This window comes from Enhydra lutris, unplaced genomic scaffold (genome assembly GCF_002288905.1).
Source record: "Enhydra lutris kenyoni isolate GAN:26980312 unplaced genomic scaffold, ASM228890v2 scaffoldscaffold85, whole genome shotgun sequence".
NCBI lineage: Eukaryota > Metazoa > Chordata > Mammalia > Carnivora > Mustelidae > Enhydra > Enhydra lutris.
In genome coordinates this window covers 8080027-8106181 of record NW_019154169.1, presented here as the reverse complement: position 1 = coordinate 8106181, position 26155 = coordinate 8080027, and the positions used below count along the sequence as shown (strand labels likewise).

General features: G+C 53.2%; 2 protein-coding genes across 3 annotated transcripts; both read right to left on the bottom strand.

Annotated features, from left to right (window-relative positions):
* Positions 1–6074: 6074 nt before the first annotated feature.
* LOC111161598 (delta like canonical Notch ligand 3) lies at positions 6075–14494 on the bottom strand. 2 transcript variants are annotated; one of them, XM_022525354.1, is made up of 9 exons: positions 14426–14494; positions 14012–14296; positions 13151–13205; positions 11849–12091; positions 10093–10307; positions 9632–9854; positions 6912–7503; positions 6592–6676; positions 6075–6264 (listed from the first exon to the last, which is right to left on the bottom strand). In XM_022525354.1, exons 1-9 carry the CDS (start codon positions 14492–14494, stop codon positions 6259–6261), a joined length of 1773 nt encoding a protein of 590 aa, XP_022381062.1. In that variant the 3' UTR covers positions 6075–6258. The 2 variants fall into 2 exon arrangements, with proteins under 2 accessions (XP_022381062.1, XP_022381061.1); XM_022525353.1 differs by lacking the exon at positions 6075–6264 and having other exon boundaries at positions 6496–6676.
* A 4595-nt stretch (positions 14495–19089) lies between these two features.
* On the bottom strand, positions 19090–25402 carry LOC111161552 (translocase of inner mitochondrial membrane 50). Its single transcript, XM_022525289.1, has 11 exons — positions 25263–25402; positions 24016–24172; positions 23451–23482; positions 23215–23236; positions 21669–21727; positions 21457–21576; positions 20940–21044; positions 20741–20839; positions 20213–20369; positions 19752–19858; positions 19090–19301 (listed from the first exon to the last, which is right to left on the bottom strand). Exons 1-11 carry the CDS (start codon positions 25368–25370, stop codon positions 19200–19202), a joined length of 1068 nt encoding a protein of 355 aa, XP_022380997.1. The 5' UTR covers positions 25371–25402; the 3' UTR covers positions 19090–19199.
* Positions 25403–26155: the final 753 nt, after the last annotated feature.

Below are 26155 nucleotides of genomic sequence, written 5' to 3'. Positions count from 1 at the left end.
AATAAAATATTTTTCAAAAAGAACATATTATGAGCAACTATATACCAGCAAATTTGACAATCTGGAAGAAATGGAAGCATTCCCAGAGACGTATAAACTACCATAACTGAACCAGGAAGAAACAGAAAACCTGAACAGACTCATAACCAGTAAGGAGGTTGAAGCAGTCATCAAAAATCTCCCAACAAGAGCCCAGGGCCAGATGGCTTCCCAGGGGAATTCTACCAAACATTTAAAGAATTAGTACCTATTCTCCTGAAACTGTTCCGAAGAAAGAAGAAGAAGAAGAAGAAGAAGAAGAAGAAGAAAGAAGAAGAAGAAAGAAGAAGAAGAAAAAAAAGAAAGAAAAAAAGAAAGAAAGAAAGAAAGAAATGGAAGAAAAACTTCCAATCTCACTTTATGAGACCAGCATTACCTTAATCCCCAAACCAAAGACCCCATCCAAAAGGAGAATTTCAGACCAATATTTTTGATGAACACAGATGCAAAAATTCTCACCAAAATATTAGCCAGTAGGATCCAACAGTACATTAAAAGGATTATTCACCACAACCAAGTGGGATTTATTCCTGGGCTGCAAGGTTGGTTCAACAGCTGCAAATCAATCAATGTGATACAATATATTAATAAAAGAAAGAACAAGAACCATATGGTACTCTCAATAGATGTTGAAAAAGCATTTGACAAAGTACAGCAACCTTTCTTTATCAGAACTCTTCAAAGTGTAGGGATAGAGGGTACATACCTCAATATCATCAAAGCCATCTACGAAGAGCCCACAGCGAATATCATTCTCACTGGAGAAAAACTGAGAGCTTTTCCACTAAAATCAGGAACATGGCAGGGATGTCCACTATCACCACTGCTATTCAACACAGTACTGGAAGTCCTAGCCTCAGCAATCAGACAACAAAAAGAAATAAAAGGCAACCGAGCTGGCAAAGAAGAAGTCAAACTCTCACTCTTTGCAGATGATAGGATACTTTATGTGGAAAACCCAAAAGACTCCACCCCAAAACTGCTAGAACTTGTACAGGAATTCAGTAAAGTGTCAGGATATAAAATCAATGCACAGAAATCAGTTGCATTTCTACACACCAACAGCAAGACAGAAGAAAGAAATTAAGGAGTTGATCCCATTTTCAACTGCACCCAAAACCATAAGATACCTGGGAATAAACCTAACCAAACAGGCAAAGAATCTATACTCAAAAAACTATAAAGTACTCATGAAATAAATTTAGGAAGACATAAAGAAATGGAAAAATGTTCCATGCTTATGGATTGGAAGAACAAATATTGTGAAAATGTCTGTGCTATCTAGAGCAATCTACACATTTAATGCAATCCCTATCAAAATGCCATCAATCTTTTTCAAAGAAATGGGACAAATAATCCTAAAATTTATATGGAACCAAAAAAGACCCCAAATAGCTAGAGGACGGTCAAAGAAGAAAATCAAAGTTGGTGGCATCACAATTCCGGACTTCAAGCTCTATTACAAAGCTGTCATCATCAAGACAGTATGGTACTGGCACAAAAACAGACACATAGATCAATGGAACAGAATAGAGAGCCCAGAAATAGACCCTAAACTCTATGGTCAACTAATCTTTGACAAAGCAGGAAAGAATGTCCAAAGGAAAAAAGTCTCTTCAACAAATGGTGTTGGGAAAATTGGACAGCCACATGCAAAAGAATGAAACCGGACCATTTCCTTACACCACAAAAGTAGACTCAAAATGGATGGAAGACCTCAGTGTGAGACAGGATTCCATCAAAATCCTTGAGGAGAACACAGGCTGAGTAACCCCTTTGACCTCAGCCGCAGCAACTTCTTCCTGGAAACATTGACAAAGGCAAGGGAAGCCAAGGCAAAAATGAACTATTGGGACTTCATCAAGATCAAAAGCTTTTTTTTTTTTTTTAAGATTTTATTTATTTATTTGACACAGAGAGAGAGACATGATCACAAGTAGCCAGAGAGGCAGGCAGGGGGCAGAGGAAGCAGGCTCCCCGCTGAGCAGAGAGTCTGATGCGGGGCTCCATCCCAGGACCCTGAGATCATGACCTGAACCAAAGGCAGAGGCTTAACCCTCTGAGCCACCCAGGCGCCCCAAGATCAAAAGCTTTTGCAGAGCAAAGGAAACAGTCAACAAAACCAAAAGAAAACTGACAGAATGGGAGAAGATATTCACAAACAACATATCAGATAAAGGGCTACTATCCAAAATCTATAAAGAATTTATCAAACTCGGGGGGTCTGGGTGGCTCAGTGGGTTGAGGCCTCTGCCTTCGGCTCGGGTTGTGGTCCCGGGGTCCTGGGATAGAGCCCCGAGTTGGGCTCTCTGCTCAGCAGGGAGCCTGCTTCCTCCTCTCTCTCTGCCTGCTTCTCTGCCCACTTGTGATCTCTGTCTGTCAAATAAATAAATAAAATCTTAAAAAAAAAAGAACTTATCAAACTCAACACCCAAAGAACAAATAATCCAATCAAGAAATGGGCAGAACACATGAACAGACATTTTGGCAAAGAAGACACCAGATGACCAACAGACACATGAAAAAGTGCTCCACATCACTGGGCATCAGGGAAATACTAATCAAAACCACAGCGAGATACCACCCCACACTAGAATGGCTAAAATTAACAAGTTAGGAAACAACAGATGTTGCCGAGAATGCAGAGAAAGGGGAACCCTCCTACACTGTTGGTGGGAATGCAAGCTGGTGCAGCCACTCTGGAAAACAGCATGGAGGTTCCTCAAAAACTTGGAAATAGAGCTACCCCATGACCCAGTAATCGCACTACTGGGTTTTTACCCTAAATATACAAATGTAGGGATCCAAAGGGGCACGTGCACCCGAATGTTTATAGCAGCAATGTCCACAACAGCCAAACTATGGAAAGAACCTAGATGTCCATCAACAGATGAATGGATAAAGAAGACGTGGTGTATATGTACAATGGAATACTATGCAGCCATCAAAAGAAACGAAGTCTTGCAACGATGTGGAGGGAGCTAGAGGGTATCATGCTAAGCAAAATATGTCAATCAGAGAAAGACAATTATCATATGATCTCTCAGATATGAGGAATTTGAGAGGCAGGACCAGGGGCTGTAAAATTGAAACAAGATAGGATTGTGTGGGAGACAAACCATAAGAGACTCTTAATCTCAGGAAACAAACTGAGGGTTGCTGGGGTTGGCGGGGGGAGGGATTGGATGGCTGGGTTATGGACACTGGGGAGGGTATGTGATATGGTGAGTGCTGTGAAGTGTGTAAACCTGATGATTCACAGACCTCTACCCTTGAAGCAAATAATACATTATATGTTAATTTTTAAAAATTTTTTTAAAAATGGAGGGGGGTTCTTGGTTCACCTATTATTGATTCTCCTGGTTTTCACCAAATTTTTAGTTTTTATTTTTATTTTTTTTTATTAATTTGCTATGTGCCCTCCAGATCATCCCCAGAAGCTTCAAATGGTCTGTCATTTTGGTTTTTTGTTTTAAAATTTTACTTATTTATTTGACAGAGAGCGAACACAAGCAGGGGGAGCAGCAGGCAGAGGCAGAGGTAGAAGCAGGCTCCCCACTGAGCAGGGGGCCCAATGCAGTGCTCAATCCCAGGATCATGGCCTGAGCCGAAGGCAGAGGCTCAGCTCACTGAGCCACCCAGGTGCCCCTGTCATTCTGTTCCCATTCCCCAGTGAGCAGGGAGCCTGAGGCGGGACTCAATCCCAGGACCCTGAGATCATGACCTAAGCTAAAGGCAGACGCTTAACCAACTGAGCCACCCAGGCATCCCTTGTTTCTATAATTTGCACCCGTTTGCCAGCAGGGAGGTCCGCCAAGCTCCTCATTTGGTCAGACCACTGCAGTAATAACTCCATACAGTCCATTTTTAAAACACAAACGGTAGCACCCTATCTGTTCTTCTGTACCTTATATTTTCCTCCCTTGGACAAAAATCTATCAAAGATTTCAGTTGAGCACATCTATATCTCATTTGAACACTGGTGTAATAGTTTCCTTGTAAATGGCCCCTAATCAATGTAGCCAGTCCTCCCTCATCAGACATTTATTTTTTTTAAGATTTATTATTTTTTTTTATTTGACAGACAGATCACAAGTAGGCAGAGAGGCAGGCAGAGAGCGACAGGAGGTGGAGGCAGGCTCCCTACTGAGCAGAGAGCCCGATACGGGACTCGATCCAAGGACCCTGAGATCATGACCTGAGCCGAAGGCAGAGGCTTTAACCACTGAGCCACCCAGGCGCCCCTCATCAGACATTTAGATCGTTGACAGCCTTTGGCTATTACCAACAATTACTCAACTACAGACACCTACAGACACCAAAGTCTATGTGTAGGGTAAATTCCCAGATACGAAACCATCCGATTAAAGGGGATGTGAATTTTTTTACTTTGGAAGTTATACTAAATGAGTCTTTTGATGTTTTATTTTGTGAAAGACCATAAAAACATAAAAAAAAAAATATATAAAAAAAAAAAAAAAAAAAAAAGACCATAAAAACATCAGGGTATTGAAGGCGGCCAACACAGCTGCATTTTGGCTTTTAGAAACAAAGAAGCAGGGGTGCCTGGGTGGCTCAGTGGGTTAAGCCTCTGCCTTTGGCTCAGGTCATGATCCCAGGGTCCTGGGATCGAGTCCCACATCCGGCTCTCTGCTCAGCAGGGAGCCTGCTTTCCCATCTCTCTCTGCCTGCCTCTCTGCCTACTTGTGATCTCTGTCAAATAAATAAATAAAATCTTAAAAAAAAAAAAAAAAGGAAGCACAACCCAGGTCCACAAAAATCCTACAAGCTCTTTAGCAAGCCTTCTAGCAGGAAGGCATCCTACAGGACGACTGCATCCCAAATCCCCCAGTCGCTCCCTATCTTTGCAGCAGTTACTTCAAACTCTCTGAGCCTCAACTTTCTCTTCTGTAAAATGGATCCTTTCCACTCTCATTGACTGGTTCCATGGGGTTAAAAAGAAAGCACAGGCTTGTGGCACCCTGCTGACTCAGTTGGTGCAATGTGCAACTCTTGATCTCGGGGTTGTGAGTTTGAGCCCCAAAGCAGAGATTACTTAAAATCTTATTAAAAAAATAAAATAAAATCTTAACAAAAAAACAAAAACAAAAACAAAACAAACCCTACAGGCTCAAAATGGCATCACTTAGGCTAAGTCACCAAACTGGGGCTTAATACCTAACCTCACTGCAGTTTCAACTTCGCGGGAAAATTAAGTCTCACCAGGCCAGTCAGGAATTCTCTGATCAACACCAATAATCTGTAACATGGACTCTCTCCACCCCCAAAAGGAAAATGAGGTAATTCCCCAATGACTCCCCGCCCTTCCCCTACTAGGAGGTGCCCTTGCCTGGAATAATGCTTTCTTTTCTTTTGCTAACTTTCTTGCCCCACTCTCCTTCCTATAAAAACCTTCCTTTTTGGCCACCTCCTCAGAGCTCCCCTCTACTCCACGGACAAGACGCTCACCAATTCATGAATCACTTATACAACTCTTCAAACTTACTGTGTTTTTCTTCTGGAACAGTTGGTTTCCCGGCCCGATAGGGTACTGACGTCTAGTAACAAACCCGATTTGGGGTAGACGCAGGGACACTGCTTCACCCACACCCTCCATTTGCTTTGGACAGCCTGACTGACCTTACTTCCCACCGCACGCTAGACAAATCGCCAAGATTGGCCAATCAGAATAAGCCATTCTGCCTGGGCCCCCGCCCTCAGGCAAGGCCATGTGACAAGCCGGAGCCAATGAAAGCCCCGTTTACAAATGAAGTCATTCCCAGACACAGCTGAGTGAAAAGATACTGAAGGCACCCGGTCCCTGAATCCAGCCCGGCTGAAGCTACACCTACCACAAGATGTTTCATTTTTATGAATAAACTCTCCTTCTTATTTAAGCCACTTTGAGTTGTTTCTGATCCCTCCGGGAGAGTCCTGCTACTTCTCTCAGGAGATAGTAGCTCTCCCCTCCGTCCCAATACTAAGTACAAAGCACTTAGGCAATGAGTCAAAGCTGATCAAAATAAGAGCCTTTATAGACATCTCTAGAGAGGAGGGAAAAACCAGGATTTAAATAAGCATTATATACAACTCCCAAAGGTAAAATTCTCCCACCCACCCCGTCCAGCTCCAAAGTGTCTCAGGCAGAGATTGGGCACCACCAAGTAAGTACAAAAATATCCAAGTTCTGTCTCCAGGCGCTGATGGAGAAGGGGCAGGTCAGGCCTAGAAATGAAAAGAGTAGGAGGCATTAGACAGGGCTGCCCTCGCCTCCTCTCTCTCTCCTCATTGAGTGGAAAACAGGGAAGCTCTGCTGGGGCTCCCCACCGCGACTTCTTGAAGGCCGTATGGTCTGGCAAATAGCTCCGAACGACAGCAAGAGGGCTGCAATACAGAACTAATAAAAGCCGTAAGTGAAAGGTGGCTTAAGGACCTCCCAGAGACCCTATGCTCATTTTACAGATAGAGTAAAAGAGGGCTACAGAAAATGCAGGGGCTGCCTCCGCCCAGCGTGCCCAATGTGTGGGGAGCAGGTAGAGGGGTGGTAGCTACCTCCCGGGCATAAATGGAAGGAGCCGATATGACGTAAATCGCACGAGAGTCTCCATCTTCAGGGTGATTCCAATCCGCTGGCTGGCTGTGAGAGGAAAAGAAGATCAGATTCCTCTAATTCTCCGATCTTGTTTTCCTCACCCACCATGGAGAGACCCCAAAGCCAACTAGGGGAGCTGTCAACGACCCAATCAGAAAAGGCCGGGAGCAGGTAAGAGGAAGGGACCGACCAGGAAGGTCTATCAGGGAATCGGGTCAATTGCACTATGGAGATTGACGAAAGCAGCCAGGCGACAAGCCAGACGCCTGGGGCCCCTCACCTCGGCCCATCCTCCGAACCCTCCTGCGTTCTTCTGTTGTTGAGTGCATCTGGGAGCGCGTGCACCGATGGCTCCGGGGTCCCCGCCAACAAGCGAGACCCAGTATCCTGGCCGGGGCCTCGGCGCCGCACGTGGACCAGCAAGAGCGCCGCGCCGGCCAAGCCCGCGGCCATCAGCAGTCCCAAAGCCGGAGGCAAAAGAAAGCGCTGCGGGTCCCCCTGTTTCAGGCCCGGCAGCGCCGCGGGCAATACACGTGCGCCATCGTCCGCGCCGTCGGGGTGAACCGGGAACTCGCAGCGCGCGCCCATGTAGCCGGGAGCGCAGGCGCAGACGAGGCCGGAGAAGTGGGCGTAGCAACGGCCGCCGTGGGCGCAGGGGCGCGCGGCGCACGGGTCGGCGCGTTCGCGGCAGTCACGGCCGCCGAAGCCCAGAGCGCAGGAGCAGCGGCGCGCGCCGCCGCCCTCTAGGCACGTGCCGCCGTTGGCGCAGGCGCGGCCGGAGCAGTCGTCCAGGTCGTGCTCGCAGCGCGGCCCCGCGAAGCCCGCGCGGCAGCGGCAGCGCAGGGCGTGGCCCAGGTCCAGACAGAGCCCGCCTGTGGGGAAAGGGTATCAGGGGCGTCAGGGGCGCGGCCTCGACGGGGATCCCCGAGCTTGTCCGCGCGTCCGCGCCTCTGCTCTGCAATCCTATCCGCCCTTTCCTCTGCGTCCCCGCTGTCTCCGTCTAACTCTAGGGCCAGCCTCTGGGAGTTCGCCTGGAAAACAGGCCTTCTTCCTTTCCTCCCCAGTGAAGTCTTGGTTTGAGTCAGTCTCACCTCTTCGGCGCTCTGTATGGCCATTTTTCTCTCAGCTTCAGCCATACTCCAATAGTTAGCAGTCCCAGAACATGTTTGAACCAAATGGCTTTTGCCCATGGCTTCCGCCTGGGATACCCCTTATCTTTTCCCTTCCTCCTTTACATCCATTCTTTTCACCCTATCTCTCCCCGAGCTCCCCGGTATCTGCTCAGATGTCCCCTCCTCCAGGAAGCCTTCCCTGACTGTCCATTCCAACCCTGTGCTCCCCTATCACAACCCTGACAACTTCGGGCTCCAAGCACAACTGTGTCTTCCCCTACCCCAAGATGGTACCCTCATGAGGGCGTGGCCCAGAGCTGTCCTAGTCGCTGCTATGTCCCTAGTACCACTCAACCCAGAGTTAGTTTTGGAGAGAATTAGTATTATGAGAATGCACGGGGCGCCTGGGTGGCTTAGTCGGTTAAGCGGCTGCCTTCAGCTCAGGTCATGATCCCAAGGTCCTGGGATAGAGCCCCAAATGGAGCTCCCTGCTCAACGGAGAGCCTGCTTCTCCCTCTCCCTCTGCCCCCTCGTGCTTGCTCTCTCTCTAGTAGTCTATCTCTCTCAAATAAATAAAATCTAAAAAGAATGCACTGAGCCCTTTACATTCATAATCTTATGTAACTTTGTGACACCGTTATCAGATCAGATCTCTCCACTGCTCATTCCTGTGGCTCCATCTCCCTCAGGGTAAAACCAAAATCCTCCTCATGGCCCAGGAAGGCCTACATGATCTGTCTGGACCACCTCCCTCACCTCATCTCGCACCACTCTCCCTGCACTCACTCTGCTCGATCCACACCTGCTTCCCTGTGATCCTCAACAGGTCAGGCACATTCTGACCTCAGGGTCTTTGCACTTGCTATTCCTGCTTCCTGGAACATAACTCTTCCCCCTAGAACCCACATGGCTCCCTCCTTCTCTACCCCTCAACAAGGTTTTGCCTAACCACTCTTGCTAAAATGTCAACCCTCCACCCCATACACACTCCCCACCCCCCTCTGGCTTTATTTTTCTTCTTAGGTTTTTTTTTTTTTAATATCTTGTGTATTTATTTATTCGAGAGAGGGAGTGTGAGCAAGGGGAGGAGCAAAGGGAGAGGGACAAGCAGACCCCACACTCAGCACAGGCTTCACACAGGCTCTGTCTCATGACCCTGAGATCGTGATCTGAGCCGAAGCCAAGAGTCCTGTGCTCGACCTACTGAGCCACCCAGTGCCTGTTTTCTTCTTAGTTTTTATCACCATCTAACTTCCCATATGATTTACTTATTTGTTAATTGTCTGTTCTGTCAGCTCTATGAGGACAGGGTTTTTTGTCTATTTCATTCCCTGCTGTAACTCTAGTGCCTAGAACAGGACCTGGAACACTGTAGATACTCAATTATATGTGTTTTTAAGTAATATCTACACCCACCATGGGGCTTCAATGTACAGCTTCGAGATCAAGAGTCTCACGATCTACCTACCGAGCCAGCCAGGCTCCCCTTACTCAAATATTTTGGTATGGAAATACCACCTTGCCCAGAACAAGCAGGGTGGGCAGGAGCGCCTGGGTGGTTCAGTTAGGCGTCTGCCTTTGGCTCAGGGCAGGATCCCAGGGTCCTGGAACTGGGTCTCACATCCGTCTCCCTGCTCAGGGGGGAATCTGTTTCTCCCTCTCTCTCTCTGCCTCTCCCCCTGCCTCTGCTTGTGCGTGCTCCCTCTCAAATAAATAACATCTTTTTTAAAATAAATAAAACAGATTGGGGGCGGGGGGAGGCTCACTTCCCCAGGCCAGAGGGTAGAGAAAGCTCAGCCAAGATTCCCACCCAGGGCTGTCTGCGCCAAGCCCCGCTGCTGCCCACTGACCACGCACGGCCCCTCCCTGCCTGGCCTCCCCACCTCACCGTTCCGGCACGGCTTCAGGCTGCAGCGATCCACTCTCTTCTCACAGTTGGAGCCTTGGAACCCGGGCGGGCAGTGGCAGACGTAGGCAGAGTCAGGGTCTGCGCCTCCCACACACAAGCCGCCATTGAAGCAGGGTCCATCCGCACATGTCACCCCGCTCACCTCACACCGCAGTCCGTAGAACCCTCGCGGACAGGCACATTCGAAGGATCCCGGGGTCTCCTGCGCAGCGGCAAAAGGACTTCAGAACGGGTCTCTCGGGAGCAAAATCCCAATCCCCCCTCCTGTCTTAACCAAGGAGGGTTGCTCCTTGTCCGGTCCTACCTCCCAGTCTTCGGGGGCCCTCCCCTGACAGCTCCCCGCCCCACCCTCAGCCCTCCCCAGGCTGTGATCTCAAGGAGCCGCAGACAGGGGGCGCTGGGAACTCCCGGAGGATGAGGAGGGAGGGGCTGATACTGACGGAACAGCTGCCCCCGTTGGCGCACGGGTTCCCGTCACAGGGCCCAGGCCTGGGTACGAGGCATCCAGGGGTGGCAGGAGACGGGCCCCTGGGAGTGAGGCAGCTACTGGAGACCGGGATGGTGCAGAGGGGCCCAGTCCAGCCCTCCAGGCATCGACATTCGTTGGGCTGCTCGCAGAAGCCGTGGTCTGGACTGCAACCCTGGCGACACGCTGCTATGGGGGAAGGAGAGGCAGAGGAAAGAGTAACGTTGATGAGGGGCAGGGTCAGGAGGGCAGGAATCAGAGAAGTTTCTGAGGGCTTTCTGTGCACCACCTTCTCATCCTCGTGACAGACAAACCTCTGGGCTAGCGGGTATTGTGATCCCCAGTTTCCAGACAAGGACACTGAGGCCCTGAGAGGCACATAGGAAGTGGCAGACGGAGGATGTAAACCCAGGCCATTGAGCTCCCGACTCTGTGCTCTTAGAAGGAGAATGGAGGGGTGCCTGGGTGGCTCAGTCATTAGGCGTTCGGCTAGAGTCATGATCCCAGCATCCTGGGATCGAGCCCTGCATGGGGCTCCCTGCTCGCGGGAAGCCTGCTTTCCCCTCTCCCTCTCCCCCAGCTTGTGTTCCCTCTGTAGCTGTCTCCCTCTGTCAAAAATAAATAAATAAAAGCTTAAAAAAACAAGACAAAACACTCTCTCTGCCTGCCTCTCTGCCTATTTATGATCTCTGTCAAATAAATAAACTCTTTAAAAAGGGGGGGTGCCTCGGTGGCTCAGTGGGTTAAAGCCTCTTCCTTCAGCTCAGGTCATGATCCTAGGGTCCTAGGATCAAGTCCTGCATTGGGCTCTCTGCTCGGCAGGGAGCCTGCTTCCCTTCCTCTCTCTCTGCCTGCCTCTCTGCCTATTTGTGATCTCTGTCAAATAAATAAATAAAATCTTAAAATTTAAAAAAAAAAAAGAAAGAAAAGAAGGAGAATGGAGTGGGGCCTGCAGGTCTGATCTTGGAGAGAGAAGAATGGGCCCCTGGGGCTTGGGGAGGGGCCCCTGGTCTTTCAGGCAAAATGGGAGGGTCTTCGATTAGGGCAGGTCTGGGAGAATCTGGGTAAGCCTGGGAGTCCTAAGGGCTTCACTGGGATTCAGAAGTTAGGGGAGGAGTCTGAGGGTCCCCATAATGGAGGTCAGGGATCCAGGCTTTAGAAAGCAATGATATCTGGCCTCTGCAGCTGCGGGGAGGGAGCATAAAGTATCCCTTGGTGACTGGGTTGTGGGAAACTGCAAGGAGTTTCCAAAGCTCCTGGGTGGGCGTAGGAAGGGCCCCAGCACTGGAAGAGCTGATTGTCCTAGCATCTGGAAAGTGGTGTGCGCGTGCGTTAGAGGAGGAAGCGGGTGGGTAGTGCCTACAAGGGAAATGGGTGTGGGGCTCCTATTCGGGAAGAAAAAAGTGCTAGGGAGAGGGGAGGGGGTTGGAGTGCCCAGGCAGGACTGGAGAGAAGTCCAGGGTCCTCAGTTTCCCCGAGGGTGGTAGCTGGATCACGGGAGGGGGCTGAGGACCGCGAGGGGGCCTGGAGCGGGGCCTGGGATACTTGGCCAACGGTCAACAACATTCCCTAGTTTCCTGGAGAGGGGTGTGTCTGCGGCACCACGGCAGAGCTCTCGAGCCCCCAGTTCCCTGAGGAGGGTAACCGGCTTGTGAAAGGAAACTTGGGGCCGTGAGTGCAGCTAAGGAAGGAAGTGCCGGGGACGGGGTGGGGTGGAACGCAGGACTCACGCGTGGCCTCACACTCGTCCTCGACCGGCGTGCAGGGGCGCAGTCCCGAGCCGCACCGCGAGGGGGCGCTGCGCGAGCGGCAGAGGCGCGCGCATGCGGCCCCGACGGCTGGCGGATCGCAGCGCGCGCGGTAGGAGAAGCGCAGCTCCCAGGAGCCTGCGCGCTGCACGTCCCGGGCCCACGGACCCCCGGCCGCCAGGCGGCGCCGACCCGCCACGCGTGCCAGCAGGCTCCAGGCTGGCCCTGCGGGGAGAAGGGAGCGAGGTGCTGGGGCGGGCCGGGCCGCAAGCGGACTCACTCTGGCGAGACAGATGGAGCTTGCACTCTCCCTGCCGCTCTTAGCGAGGCCAAAACACCCCTTTTCGAGCCCTGAGAATGGCAGTTATCCCCTTAGCAAGGCTGCAAACTCCCATAATGACGTCGCCATCCCATTAATACCCTAGGACCATCGCGATGACAACGGTCCTCCCAAAGAACCCAAAACAGCCCCATATCTTGCCCAGGAATCTTTGTGTATCAGTAAGGAGACCTCTAACATCCTGTGACATCGGATATCTCTATATGGCCAAGGGGCAACACGGGTCTTTTGAACTGAGGTCATGACACCCCGAAACTGTGCCTCAGGATCTTCCTAGATCGAAATGGTGACAGATACCCCAATTACTAGACCGTAAATTGCCCTCATTGCCTGAAGCCTTGGGATACAGAGAGAGAGTGGCATTTTCTCCCCGAGAAAGCTGTCACAACGCTCCCATATTGCCACAGGAGCTTTCTATATCTAGATGCTGACAGAACTCCCCAGACACACACACTGTGGGCCTTACATGGCTCCAAATCCCCTCAAATTAAGAATAAAATCATCCCCATCTCCCTCCCTGAAACCTTTGCTCAACCTGCGACATCCAACAGGGCTCCTGGGACCTCTGTAGGGACACCATGACTGAGTTTGTAGCCGGGTTTATCAAAATCCCACAGTGACGGTGCATTACTGTGCGATCCTGTATCCTCCTGCTCTGGGGGCTTCGATTCCAAGATGCTAAGAGTGCCCTCTGCCTGGTATCAGCCCCTGGAGACTCCCACGTCCAGGACCAGGACAATTCTACACCGACCTGCCAAGAGCCCTGGGAATACCGCCACCCAGCCCCCGCACTCAGGAGCTGGGAGGACAGCACAGGCTGTTGATCCTGGGAATGCCCCACCCTACAGACAGTCCCATGTCACTCTCCCGGACCATCCACGGGGCCCCAGCTCCCTGGAGTTCCCCACACTGTGCACTGTAGTCTGATGACTGAAGACACTCACCTCCAATCTGTTCTAACTCCTCTCTCCAGGTTTCGATGATGAGAGAGAAGGTGCCCTGGTTGGGAGGAGAAAGGAGAGGAAAGAATGGAAGACAGTGGAAGGCCAGATTTTTGGGGTGGTGGTCCTTCCAGGGACCAGGCAGACAAGGGACAATTCCCAGAGGGGCTGGCACAGGGAAGGAATGACAGTTTGGGCTTCTTCTATGGAGCACTTCCTGTGGGTAAACGCTAGACTGGAGATAGTTGGCTGAACCCCTCAAGAGGGACCCTTGTGAGGTACCACGATGATCCCATTTTACAAATGGGGAGACTGAGGCTAGAACAGGGAAAGCCACCTTGCCCAGAAGGACAGGGGTCTAGACTTCAAGTACCGGTCTGTTCACCTGCCCACTTTTGGGGTTGTGGGCTAGGAGATAAGATTTTGGAGGTAAAAGTCATGAATACGGGCCCCAACTGGAAGATTGAAGAAGGGATAAGGTGAGAGGAGACTAGGGTTTCGAAAACAGGGTGGAGGAAGGTCCCTAAGTGCAGGGAGATCTGAAGATAAAGATAAGGATTCCAGTGTTTAGGAATCCCCAAAGAGCAGGTAGGGTCTTGTGAATTTAGGATTTGCAGAGGGTGAGTTTGAGGTTCTGGGAATTTGGGGTCCCAAGCATGCAGGGTGGGTATCAGAACATCTGGGATCCCCAAAGGGGAAGTGGGACTCAGAAATTTGGGGTGCCCTGTGGGAAGTCCACACGGTAGAATGTGGGATTCTAGGTGATAGTTACTGGTCTGGGAATTTGGGGTCCCCAGAGGTCAATGCTGGGAGCTTGGAGGGCAGCAGGCCATAGAAGTTTGGGTAGGGCCTCCAAGTTCTCACCGGCCAGGCTTCCCGAAAGGGCACGCGCATGAAGCTGTCGGGCAGCGGCAGGTCAGGAGCCGGCGCTTCGGGCTGCTGTTGGGTGTAGACCGGTCCTCGCGCAGTCAGCGCCGCGCCCAGGGCGCACGGGGACTCGGCGGCCTCCTCGGAGACCCCTGGCTTCAGGCAGACCCTAAAGAAGAGACGACACGGGCCCTGCGCAGTGCAGGGGGACCGCGGGGCCCCTGGTCCTGGTCCCGGCCCGAAAGAGTGGATCTGCAGCTCGAAGACGCCTGCCGGCCGTGCCTGGGGCGGGAAAGGGGCACAGCGTGAGGAGGCGTAGGGGCCCAGGCATTCCACCCGCCCCGCGCCTCCTCCCCAAGACCCCTTGGGTCTCACCCCTTCCCATTCCTCCCTCTCCACTCCCGCTCTGACCTGGGGAAGGAAAATAAGCGCCAGGATCACCGTCCGGGGCAAGAGCTGGGGCATCTGCGGGCTGACCATGGCCTTTGGCGGGGGGGTGCTGGGAGCCGCAGCTGCGGGCTCCCGAGCCTTATATGTGAGGGGACGGCCCCGCCCCCTTTAGGCAGCCGCCGGGCTCCGGGAGACCCTAGGGGAGGAGGTCGCAGGGGAAGGGGAGCTTGCCGGAGCAACCGTGGATTTTGTATGGGCGCCGGCTATGCAGTGAGTGTGCCATCCTGCGTGTGCTTTGGGCCTGACTCCGCGTGTGACTGAGGGTGCGGTGGGGTTAGGGTCTTAAGCCAGTGTATTAGGCTATACAGGGTTTTAAGATTCTGTGCGTGCATGCAGTGTGAGCAAGAGCTGCTGGCGGGAGGCTGTACATGACTTTGTGATTGTGTGCCTGGCTGAGACCGCGTGCCTCCACGTGTGCCTAAAAGTGTATACAGTTAAGACTATTTGTGAGGTTGTAAGTAATTCTGATTCTGTGGTTGTGTGTGTGTGTGTATGCGTGTGCACCAGCATGGGAGAATAGAGATGTACGTGACTTCATGATTGTGTGACTTTTGGGGACTGTGTGGCTGTTGTGGATGCTTCTCTGGACGTGTGTAAGAGTGAACGTGAGATCCTGGACCACTGTGTGGAGTCACGTGAGCCTCTAACTTTGAGGTCTGTGCAGGTACCTCTAGGCGGCTGTGCGTGTGTGGTAGGGTCTGTGTCAGCTGTGAATAACCGAGCGTCCGCGTGTGAACGAGATTAGGTGTCGGGAAGCCCAAGGGCGTAACCATGTGTGCGGGCGATGAAGATCCCGGGTTCTTTATGGACCTGCGTGTGTGTGTGCTGCCCTCCCGAAGACAAAGCCACCCTTCCAAACCCCGCATCAGGGATGCACCAGACGCCGGGTGGGGAGACCCCGCCTGCGAGGTGGCTCCAGCTGTATGTAAATGCCGCCATCTGCCGGACGCCCGCGCCCCTCCCCCTTTGGCCCGCAGCTGGGCCGCCCATTTGGCCTCCGGAAGGTGTGAGGAGCAAATGGGCAGGAAATTCCGTCTTCACGGATCAGCCACCCCCCGCCCCGCTCCCTCACAATGGGGAGACCAGGCACCCCCCAGGGCCCTCCAGAAGCCCCGAAGTATTCCCGGGGCCACGCCAAGGAAAGCCCGGTGAGAGCAGGTGCTCCAGCCCCCAGTCCCAAACTCTCTGTGCCAGGTGCTGAGTAAAGCCCTTAGGTGACGCCAACCCCTTTTTCTCGCCCCACAAAGAAAACATTTTAATACTTAGAGCCTAATACTTATGGAGGAAATACAACTTCGATTTACAAACTTATTTTTCTTTTGGAGAAGATAGGATGATCAAGAAAGTGCAGCCCAGCAGAAGCCGGCACACACAAGCGCTTGGCAATTTTTAATCAAGGAGCGAGTTCAGTTAGAGACTTTCCTCTTAGGGGCACCCGGCTGGCTCTGGCAGTGAGCCGGCAGCTCTCGATCTGGAGTTTGTGAGTTCAAGCCCCACACTAGGTGTAGAGATTACTTAAAAATACAATCTTTCCTTTTTTTTTTAAAGATTGATATATTTATTATTTTTTAAAGATTTTATTTATTTATTTGACAGAGATCACAAGTAGGCAGAGAAGCAGGCAGAGAGAGAGGAGGAAGCAGGCTCCCCGCTGAGCAGAGAGCCCGATGCGGGGCTCGATCCCAGGACCCTGGGATCATGACCCGAACCAAAGGCAGAGGCTTTAACCCACTGAGCCATCCAGGCGCCCCGATATATTTATTTTAGAGCGCGGGCGAGTGCAGGGAGGGGCAGAGGGAGCAGCAGACTCCCCACTGAGCTTGGAGCCTGGGATCGTGACCCCAGGCCAAATCAGGTCCCTCGCTCAACTGAGCCAACCAGGCACCCCAAAAATAAAATCTTAAAAAAAAAGTTTCCTCTTAATCCTGGGGACTGGAGTCATGGAAGGCTTTTGTGCAGGGGAGGGCCATGGTCACTGCACAGACAGCCCAGGCTCCTTTGCACAGGTCTTCCCTCTGCTTGTGTCCTCTGTACTCCCTCCTCTATTGAATTCCCTTCTCAGCAGATTCCCCCTCCTGCAGGCACTTCCCTAACATTCACTAAGGTGGCCGGCCACGCACCTCCTAAGTCCGACAGCCCTGATTCCTCTCTCCAGTCAAGACCATTCTGGCCCATGGGATCTAAGCACAAATCTGACCCTGTCCCTCTCCTGCATGGCTCCGCAGTGCTTTCAGAATACATTCCAAGCACCGCCCCAGTTGGTTAAGTGTCTTGATTTCAGGTCTTGATCTCAGGTTGAGTTCAAGCCCCACAATGGGTTCCACATGGGGAATGGGGAAGAAGGGAAGGGAGGGAGGGCAGGAGGGAGAGAGAAAAAGAGGGAGAGACAGAGAGACAAAAAAAGAGAGGGAGGGAGGGAGAAAGAGGAGGGAAGAAGGAAAATACACTCCAAGACTCCAAGGCTGACATTTGAGGCCCCCCTCCATATCCTCCAACTCAAACTGGCTCTGTAGCCCAAAGCAGAGCCAAACCTCATGGACCAACTGGGAGGCAAGTTAGGCCCTGCACTGGGGTAGGTGGAGGAGTGAGCTTCCCATCATAGGAGATATTCAAATGCAATTTGGACAGTCTTTAGAACCAGCTGTGGAAGAAGGCAAAGTCCTGCCCTGGATGGTAACTTGGGAAGGTAACAGATTCCAGGTCTGAGATATCTCATTCTAAAGATCATAAAAATAGCCAGGCTTTATTGAAGGTTTGTGCCAGACATGATAATGTTTCAGGTGAATTCTGTCACGTCTGTGTGTGAAGTATATTTTTAGGAGTCTCTTTGGCTATTCAGGATTTTTCCTTACAAACCGATCTTAGCGCCTACAGGCCATGCTGAGGTGACATCTGAGCAAAGACCTAAGGTGGGGGGCGGGGAGAAGGGGAAGTGATATGTATCCTGGGAAGATATTCCTGACAGAGGGACCAGCAAGTGAAAAGGCCCTGAGGTGACCACGCCAGACACAGAGATCCCCATGGCTTTCCTCATTTCCTTGTGATCTGTCAGATACCCCCTCCAAGAAACCTTCCTCAACCGTTCCATCCAATCTAAATCAGCACATCCAGCCCCCAAACCACTGCCTACTTACCATACCTTATTTTTCTTTATGCATTTCTTACTTTGAGAAATATCTGACCATTGTCTCCCCTATGAGACTTTTCACCTAATTTGCTCACTGATGCAGACTAGTGCCTAGAACAAGGCTGGGGAGTCAGCATTTAGGAAATACTGGTGAGTCAGTCAATGAAATGAGGGAGGTACTGTTACAAATCTCTTATGAATGCATAAACCAAGACCTCCTAGCCCAGGTTATAGACGGTACACCTGGGGTCTGGGCAGGTATGCAAATTTTAACACTTGTCTGTGAGCCTTTAAAAAATGTATGGAGTCCAGAGACTCAATCCGGTCCACAGAGGTATATCTTCATTATTACCGCAAACACCATGGGATGTCTTTTTAAACTATTTAACCGGTCCTAGCACTAAGTGCTGGCTGGAGGAGAGGCTGGGCCAACCGGGGGCAGGAGCTGTCAAACCGGCCCAGGATGCTTCAGTCTGCGAAGCCAGTATGGGAACCGGGTAAGGCGGCCCACGGGAATCTACACACGCTGGGTACGGGCTTTCCCGTGACTGACTCAACTGCTCGAAGACAGGTCCTACCGTCACCCCCACTCGTGAGCTGAGGAAGCGGAGGCACACAGATGCTGGGCCCAAGGTCCACGGCTACCATCTGAGGGCCTCCACGGGGTGCCTCACTCAGCCTAGCTTGCGAGCTAGGTACCGTTGCCTTTACAGATGGGGAAACTGAGGCACAAGAGGTGAAGTAACCTGCCCGAGACCACACGAGGCGGGAAGTGGTAAAGCTGGGATTTGAACATGGAAAGTCAGGGACCCAGGACTGTGGAATGGCTCGCAACTGTGCTGTCCCCAGCAGGGGCCACGAGCCACAGATGGCTGCTTAAATTAAGGTTACTTAAAATGATACGAACAGAAGCTCCAGTCCTCGGCTACCCTCATGACACTGCAGTACTCTGTGGCTCCGCTCGACCATGACAGTGTAGACACGGGACACGGAATAAACATCACAGAAAGTTCCATGGTGCTGCCACACTGCCCGTCCCAGTTAGGAGCCAACATTTCACAAGAGACTTAATATGAAAATCACAACTTCGGGCTTCTGTCGAAAGAGCAGATCAAGCAACTCCAGGCACTCCTTCCCGCAGGGCCACAGGCGGGCAGAGGGAGCAGCACCCCCACTGCCCCCCGAGCCCACACGTGGTGCGTACACACAGTGGCCTGGCAGTGACTTGGCTCTCGGACCCCCAGTGCCGCCCTCTCTTCCCTTTTCCACAGGTGAGGAATCTGTGGAAAGCAAGCAGTGAGACGCACTTTCGTGGTCACACGGCACATGGGAAGACACGGCCAGAGGAACCCGGCTTTGTGGCTTCCCAGGCCAGGGTTCAAACCCATCCTGATCACTGAAGAACCTACTCTGTGCCCAGTGGCCGATCAGGACGATGACCCAAGAGTCCCGGACCTCACCCCGATGCCCCCAGCTGGAGACTCTCGGGACACAGGAGTGTGGCATCTGGGATGGACTTTATTGGATGTGGCTGCCCAAGCCACAGTCTGGGAGCACTGAGCCCCGGGCCCAGGACCCAGGCAGTGAGTCTGAGGAGGCTCAGAGAGGTCAGGGCTGTTTGGAGCGAGGCCATAAGCGGTTGGTAAGAGAGCCAAAGAAGAGGTTCTGCTTGCTTGATTTGGAGAGCTCAGCCAGGCGCTGCTGTTCTTCCTGGGGTGAGGGACAGAGGAGGGTCAGCCCAGGGTGGGTATTTGCCTCCTAGGCTCCCTCATCCAAGGGGCCACCTTCCTTAAACCTCTGCCCAGCCCACACCCCTTCCCCAAGCCTCTAGAACACCAGCCCTTTCCCCAGACCTGGCCCAAACCTCCTGTCCACACAAAACTGGGGCCTCCAGATCTGTTGGAAACCATCGCAAACTACCCCTCTCCAGACCCATGCTTGGCATTCCCTGTCTCCTGCTCTCAGATCAGGCCGTGGAATCGAACCCCCTCCCCCATTACAAGAAGGGAAACTGTCCCTAGGGGACAGGTCATGGGGAAGACAAAGGCCTTGCTCAAGCTCTTGCAGCCAGAGTGCAGACAGGCTGCTCAAGGGCCCTTCTCTTGGGAGCCTTGGGAACTGATACGATGCCCCCCACCCCTGAGGATCCGGGGGGCCCACCTGCTCTAGCCGGCTCTGGCGCTGTTTGAAAGCCTCCAGGGGGTCATCCTCCAAGGCGTAATGCTCCAGCACGGTCCTGACATCCTCCACGCGGTTCAGCGCAATGGCTGCGGGCACAGCAGGCAGGGCTCAGCCAGGCAGAAAGGCCACAGGGAAGCAGGGTCCCCATGGGTGACGGTCAGATACTGGGGCTGCTCACTGCTACCTGGAACATTTCTTAACGCTCTAAAAGGGCTCCCCTGGACATTCCCCCAAGTATTCCCTAAATATCCCAGAGCATCCCAAACATTCTCAGAAACTCCTAAAGATGACAAGATGCTCGTGAACTTCCCACACCTCAAGTACCCAATTTTACAAGGGGGGTGGCGGGGGTGGTGTGTGCAGAATTAAGCAGTTATCATTACTCCTAAGAGTCAAGGGCTCCTAGGTCAGAGCCCAGGAGCTCAGGGGGTCAGCCTCACTCTTAAGGAAGGCAGACAGGTCCAACAAGACCCGGTCATCGGAGTTGCCGTCCCAGGGCCGCAGGGCAACACCATTGTAGGGCTGCAGGCGGAAAGCTTCTTTCTTGCAGTCAACGACGACTACGCGGGCAGGGTCCCGATTCAGACATGAAATGTCCTGGGAGTGCAAACAAGGCCCAGAGTTTCATACAAGCTACCACAGCTACACAGCCCCAAAGACAATCGGTTCCAGACAGACATCAGACGGTTTCTAGATCTCATACCCCTCTGTTACCCACAACTGCCTCCTTTGGACAGACTCCATCCCCCGCACCCCCACTGGGGGTGGCTCCCAGCCCCAGATACTGGGGAAGGGAGAAGAACCAAGAAGCCCAGCCCCTGTTGAGGGCAGGCCAAAGGCCTGTCAGAATCCGACCTGTGGCAGAAGCAGGGTTGGGGCTGGGGTCAGAGCTGGGGCCTCTTTCCCTCAGGAAGTGCCGCCCCTCCCAGCAAGTCCTAGAGGACCACCCGTGGCCCCCCACATGACACCTTAACATGGTGGCCATCCATGTATCTTGTGGCATCCCGGAAGAGGCGGTAGGAGATGAAACCATGGGGGTCCACACTGTCGATGAGTGGGAATGCAGTCTGGGGACGGGAATGGGGGCGGAGAACAGGGTCAGGCTGAGCCCTGACCCTCCCACCCTCCAGCCACACTGATCAACCCTCTGCTGTCTTGAGGCCTTACCATGCCAGTCTCAGATGTAAAGATGACGATTTCATACAAAGGGGCAAGCTGCTGGAATAAGGTTTCGATGCCTGGACGCTTCTTAAACCTCCAGCCAGTGGCCAGCTGGGGAGGCAGGGAGGACAGTGAAACACCAAGACCCAGAGACCCCCAAGAGAACAAAGCCCCAGCCTGGGGGATCCCCAGAACGAGAGTGCTCTCCCCCATCTTTCTAGCTCCGGGGTGGGGTGGGGAGGGGGGGCTCAGGAGTACACGGCCGTGACGAGGGTCTCGGAGTCTGGAGGGTCTGGGTCGCAGGCTGACTGACTCCTCAGCAGCATGGACCGTGTGCCCAGGCAGCCTCACAACAAGCCACGGGGCGGGCCGTCTCACAGGCGAGCAAGGCAAGGCAAGCAACGCCTCCTCCCCAGGACACAGCGGAGCCGGGGCCAGTGTCTCTGCCCTTAACCGTATCATCACGATCTGGATCCCCGTGTCCACCTAGTGTCCCCAACCCGCTGCCGTCCCCAGGACACACCGACCACTCAGGGTGCAAGAGGACACCCGTGAGCTCCAAGACCAGCGTGTAGGGCGGCTGGTAGTATGGCTCCCGCAGAGGGTCTGGGAGGAGGCAGGGACTGGTGGGCTCGATGATCATCTGTGGGAGAGAGACAGAGTGGGGGGCACTCAGGTAAGGAGGCAGGGGCCCGCGCGGGAGAGCTGGGGACTGGGCTCAGGGATCCCGCTCACCTGTCTATAGTCTTTGAAATATTTGTATGTCCGACGCAACTGCTGTACGAGAATCGGATCTAGGAGGAGAGCAGGGCACAAAGGGGTTCCGAGATGAGCCACTGCTCAACCTCCCAGACGAAGCTGGGGTTTATTTACTTACCGGACACAAGTCTACAAACCCACTTGGTTTGAACAAGCTCATTTCTAAGTCCAAAGGTAGAAGGCAAGGATGTAACCGCCAGGCAGGAGCAAATACATTTATCCACCTGCCCAGTTTTAGTGCGGATACTTACACCCACCCACCCCACCAGATATAAAACCGAACACTGATATGTCTCCCCACTTAAAACCCACACCCATGAGACTGCTGATATCATGCCTGTGTGTTCAGACCATTGGAACCACCAGGCTTCCAGACCTGCCTGCTTCGAGCTAATATGTCGAGTCTACTTAAGCCACACTAACTACGTACACACACCTACGTACTTTATAATCTAGCGGTTCTCAACTCGGAGCTATCTGGTCTGCGACCTTCCGGGGAACTCAGGCGATGTCTGAAGACACGTGTGACTGTCAAGATACTGGCGTCTAGGGAACCAAGGCCCACGATGCTGCTCAACACATTCCAAGGCACAGGGCGCTCCCCCACAACAAGCACTCCCTGCTCCACAAAGTACTGAGGGGACCAAGACTGAAAAATCCTGGTTCAAATGAATATACTAAAGCCGCTGAAAGCAGCAAGTCCACCTGACCGCCTCCTTCACTGCGGTACTTTTGGTCTAGTTAAGCCACCACCTATGTATGGGCCTGCCTTTTCACAAGCAGAACACCGCAACGAGTTATGCTAGCAAACACACACTTCTTAAACCCATGTGTTTACTGCCCCACTTAAATCAGTACGTTGATTTATTTGAACCAGAAAGATTACCCAGTTAAAAGAGCATACTTACCCACCTGCCCAGCCTAAGCAACCAGTGTATTAACATGAGGGTCTGCAAACTTCCCCAGCACAAACAGGCGGCCTTCTGGACCTACCAATTTTGTTTTTCTCCTGGGAAGGGCCAGATGTGACAGGACTGACAACTACTCTCTACTATCCAATTTGTCAGAAACTCTCCACCAAAAGCTGGTTAACTAAGAGGAGGAGGGAGGAAAGAGACATTGTTTTGGAAATGAGGAGCCTCATGGGGTGGGGGGCTGGGGGTGAACAAGAGGCTGTCTTTATGACAGGAGGGGATTAAGGGCTGCAGCCACTCAGATCTAAGGCACAGGAAGCCATGTGTCCGGTGACAGACACCCCCCTCTCTCCAAGCACTCCTACGGTGGACTCCCCTCCCCCATCTGTCCCTGACCATCTGCTCCTGGGCCAGTGAAGAGGGCTGAAGAGGACTAGGGCTTTGTAATGCCCCTCCCCTCAAAGCCATCCAGCTGCTGACTCCCCTACCCCCCAGTGGAAGGAGGAGGGGTGGGGGGGGCACCAGATGGGAAAGCAACATCCCTATAAACAGCAGAATAGGGAGGTTCCCCAAGGGGAACCTCAGAATCTGTGCTTGTTTTTACTCACCATTGTCGAATTCATCGGGAATCTGGAAGGTGGAAACAAAAATATAGGGTTTGGGATGCAGAGGCAGAACCCCATCAAACCCCAAAGAGGTATCTCTGGGGCCCTGGGAGGAGTCGGCAAAGGTCCCTGGGAGGGAGTCTCACCCCAAGACCAGAAATGAGCCTGAACAGACCAAAGGGGAAAGGACCCACAGGATGGGACCCCTGGCAAAGCCTCTGGGCCTCTATCTCCCTCACCTTGGCACCAGTTTCATCCACAGAGTTGTTTCCTGTAAGGGAGACAGGGAGGAATGAGAGAAATTGGGGCCTGGTCTCCTGGGTCTTGAGGAAGGAAGAGGGCAGGGGGCCTGGATTCCTGGGTCTGGGGGAACAAGGAAGAAGCATGGTCTCCTAAGAGCAAGAGAGGAGGGGGTTGGTAGTCAGGATGCTGGGTGTCTGAGAGAAGAGGGACTGGGGCAGGGTCTCAACAGTCTCTGGAGGAAGGGACGTTGGGGAGGGCTGGAGCTTTGGGTGCTGCAGGAAGAGGCAGTTTAGGAGGCTGGTCAGGCCCCTCCTTCCCCAACTTTCCCTCTTCCAAGTGACTCTCTGGATCCTGGTGCATAACCAACTAAGAGTGGAACCTTGAGCAAAGTGGGTAGAGGAAGAAAAAAGATCTCCCATTTCCAAGGTAGATATTCTAGTTGGCAGCCTTAATGAGGGAGGAGCCAGGAAATGGGCCAAACCCTTAGGGGAAAGGTGGGGGAGGTTCTGCAGAAGAGAGGGCCAAATGAACAAAACTGAGAAACAGGCATATCTCTCTCACCAAAGATATAGACGATGCTCACAGTCCCACCGGCCCCCAGCAGCCCAGCGAGCCAGAGTGCGACTTTTTTGGCGTAGCTGGGACCCTCTGTGCCCCGCTGCTGCTGTGGCCCCTGAGCCTGGGCCTTGGTGCCCGTGCGGCTCCCAATTTCCGTGGCCTGCAATTGAGAGGAGATAGGTTAGTCCAGAGAGAAATGAGAAAGGGCAGGATGACTCTGGTACCCTAGTAGAAGACTCAAGGTCAGGAGCCAGGAAACAGACACCCCATAGCCTCAGAGTGTTGTGTCTCTGGAGGAGCAACCAGGAGATCGGGTCTCTTAGAAGAGTCAAAACTAGGGGCACCTGGGTGGCTCAGTGGGTTAAAGCCTCTGCCCTCGGCTCAGGTCATGATCCCAAGGTCCTGGGATCGAGCCCCGCATCAGACTCTCTGTTCAGCGGGGAGCCTGCTTCCTCCTCTCTCTCTCTGCCTGCCTCTCTGCCTACTTGTAATCTCTGTCTATCAAATAAAATAAATAAAATCTTTAAAAAAAAAAAAAAAAAGAGTCAAAACTAGACTGTCCAGGGCCAGGATCCCAGGGGTTCAAGAGTTGATAGGCCAGGTGCCTAGGATCCTGTAGGGCAGGGAAATGAAATCAGGGGGACTAGGTGGACACTGGGATGCTGGGAGCAAGGCAATGGAGGGCACAAAAGGGGATGGGACGGATAGTTAAAACATCCGGATGCCTGGGGCTCACAGTAGTGGGTATAGAGGGGAAGGGATGGGAGCAGGGACAGAGGGGCACTGGCTTGCCTGGGGGAAGTAAGGGCACGAAATGAGGTCAGAATGGCTGGATCTCTGTCAACGTGGAGGCAGGGTGAGATTAGAAGCCCGCACATCTACCTCATCATCACCGCCACCACCGCGGGGAAATACCCCCAAGGCCAGAATGGGATCCCAGGCCCTTCCCCTCAAGTATTACCTGAGAGGTCACTGAGAGGGGACACAGGTGACCTCCCTTCCCCCCTGCACCCACGTGGGGTCCAGAGAAAGTGGCGTTCAGAGGACGCACTTCAGCCCTCAGCACCTAGCTCTGTGGGAGGGGGGGCAAGCGCTGCCCACCCCGGGAGGTAGGGAAGCGCCCCGAAACGCGTGCGGCATTCCATTCAGCACCCTGAAGTGTTGCGTCCCAGAGCCTTCGCGCGGCGGCGGTCCGCCCGGAACTCCAGAAAGGGGCCCCCGCACTCGGGGGCCACTCCCGTTCGGCTCACCTGGTCCGGGGTCCGGGGGGGCGGTGTCGCCAGCCTCGCGCACAGCCCCCGCGCGCCGAGTCGGAGCTCGCTCCGCAAGCGGAGGAACAGCGCCGCCGAGGCCGCCATCTTGACCTGACGCCACGCGGCCCCGCCCACTCGCTCCCTCCTCTCGGAGGAGGGCCCGAGCCCTGGCCAATGGGGGCGCAGGGGTGGGGCGGGCGGACGGGAGCCCGAGAGAGACAAAGAGCTCCGGGCGGAGAGCAGCGGGCGTGCCAGCCTCGGGCGGACCCGGTGCGCGGACCGGGGTAGAGTCCGACGACCTCACGCCTCCTTCGGGCCGTGGGGCGCTCCCCGGCCCCTGCGGCGGCACACCCAGTATCCGGGGGTGAGACTGAGGCCACCGCGTAGGGACCCTGTGGCTGCGGATGGTGTCCTGAAAGCGAAAAGCCGCGAGCTAGTCCGTCTTGCCCAGAGGGGGGCCGTCCAGGAAGCGGACCGAAAGCCAGCCCTTCCCGAACTCTTCCCCCAAGTGGAGACTGGAGGCCGAATCAGCCTTCTCTGCAGTCGTCAGAGCTCTTTTTTGCTCCTCCTCCCATGAGCTTCTAAGGAAGGGTCTGGAAAGCCAGCCATTTCAGCGAGGCCTCAGCCGGGTACAGGTAGCCACGAAGAATCTCCCTCCTTACTTGGAGGAAAGTAAGGCTTATGTAAACTTGGAACAAAACATGGAAAGACGACCATGTGACATTTAGGGATAAATACTGAGGTCAGGCTTTTGAGCATTCCCCGCTGGAGGGGAATGGACTGGGGCTGCTGCTTAAAGAGGGTCCTATCTGCTACGTACTGTTTCCTAAGCTGGGTGGTGGACATCGGTGTTCCGGGTGTTGTTATTTCTTTTTTGAATATCTGAAGTA

What these genes read in the sequence shown, in the direction of transcription:
- LOC111161552 (XM_022525289.1), bottom strand. Translation starts at nt 25,370, where the DNA reads ATGGCGGCCTCGGCGGCGCTGTTCCTCCGCTTGCGGAGCGAGCTCCGA. An exon ending in GAGCATCGTCTATATCTTTG is followed by an intron (nt 23,483 to 24,015) that starts GTGAGAGAGATA and finishes TCTCCCTTACAG; the next exon opens with GAAACAACTCTGTGGATGAA. An exon ending in TGGATGGCCACCATGTTAAG is followed by an intron (nt 20,370 to 20,740) that starts GTGTCATGTGGG and finishes TTGCACTCCCAG; the next exon opens with GACATTTCATGTCTGAATCG.
- LOC111161598 (XM_022525353.1), bottom strand. Translation starts at nt 14,494, where the DNA reads ATGGTCAGCCCGCAGATGCCCCAGCTCTTGCCCCGGACGGTGATCCTG. An exon ending in GGAGTTAGAACAGATTGGAG is followed by an intron (nt 12,092 to 13,150) that starts GTGAGTGTCTTC and finishes TTCTCCCCGCAG; the next exon opens with GGCCAGCCTGGAGCCTGCTG. An exon ending in CCAACGGGGGCAGCTGTTCC is followed by an intron (nt 9,855 to 10,092) that starts GTCAGTATCAGC and finishes GCCGCTGCGCAG; the next exon opens with GAGACCCCGGGATCCTTCGA.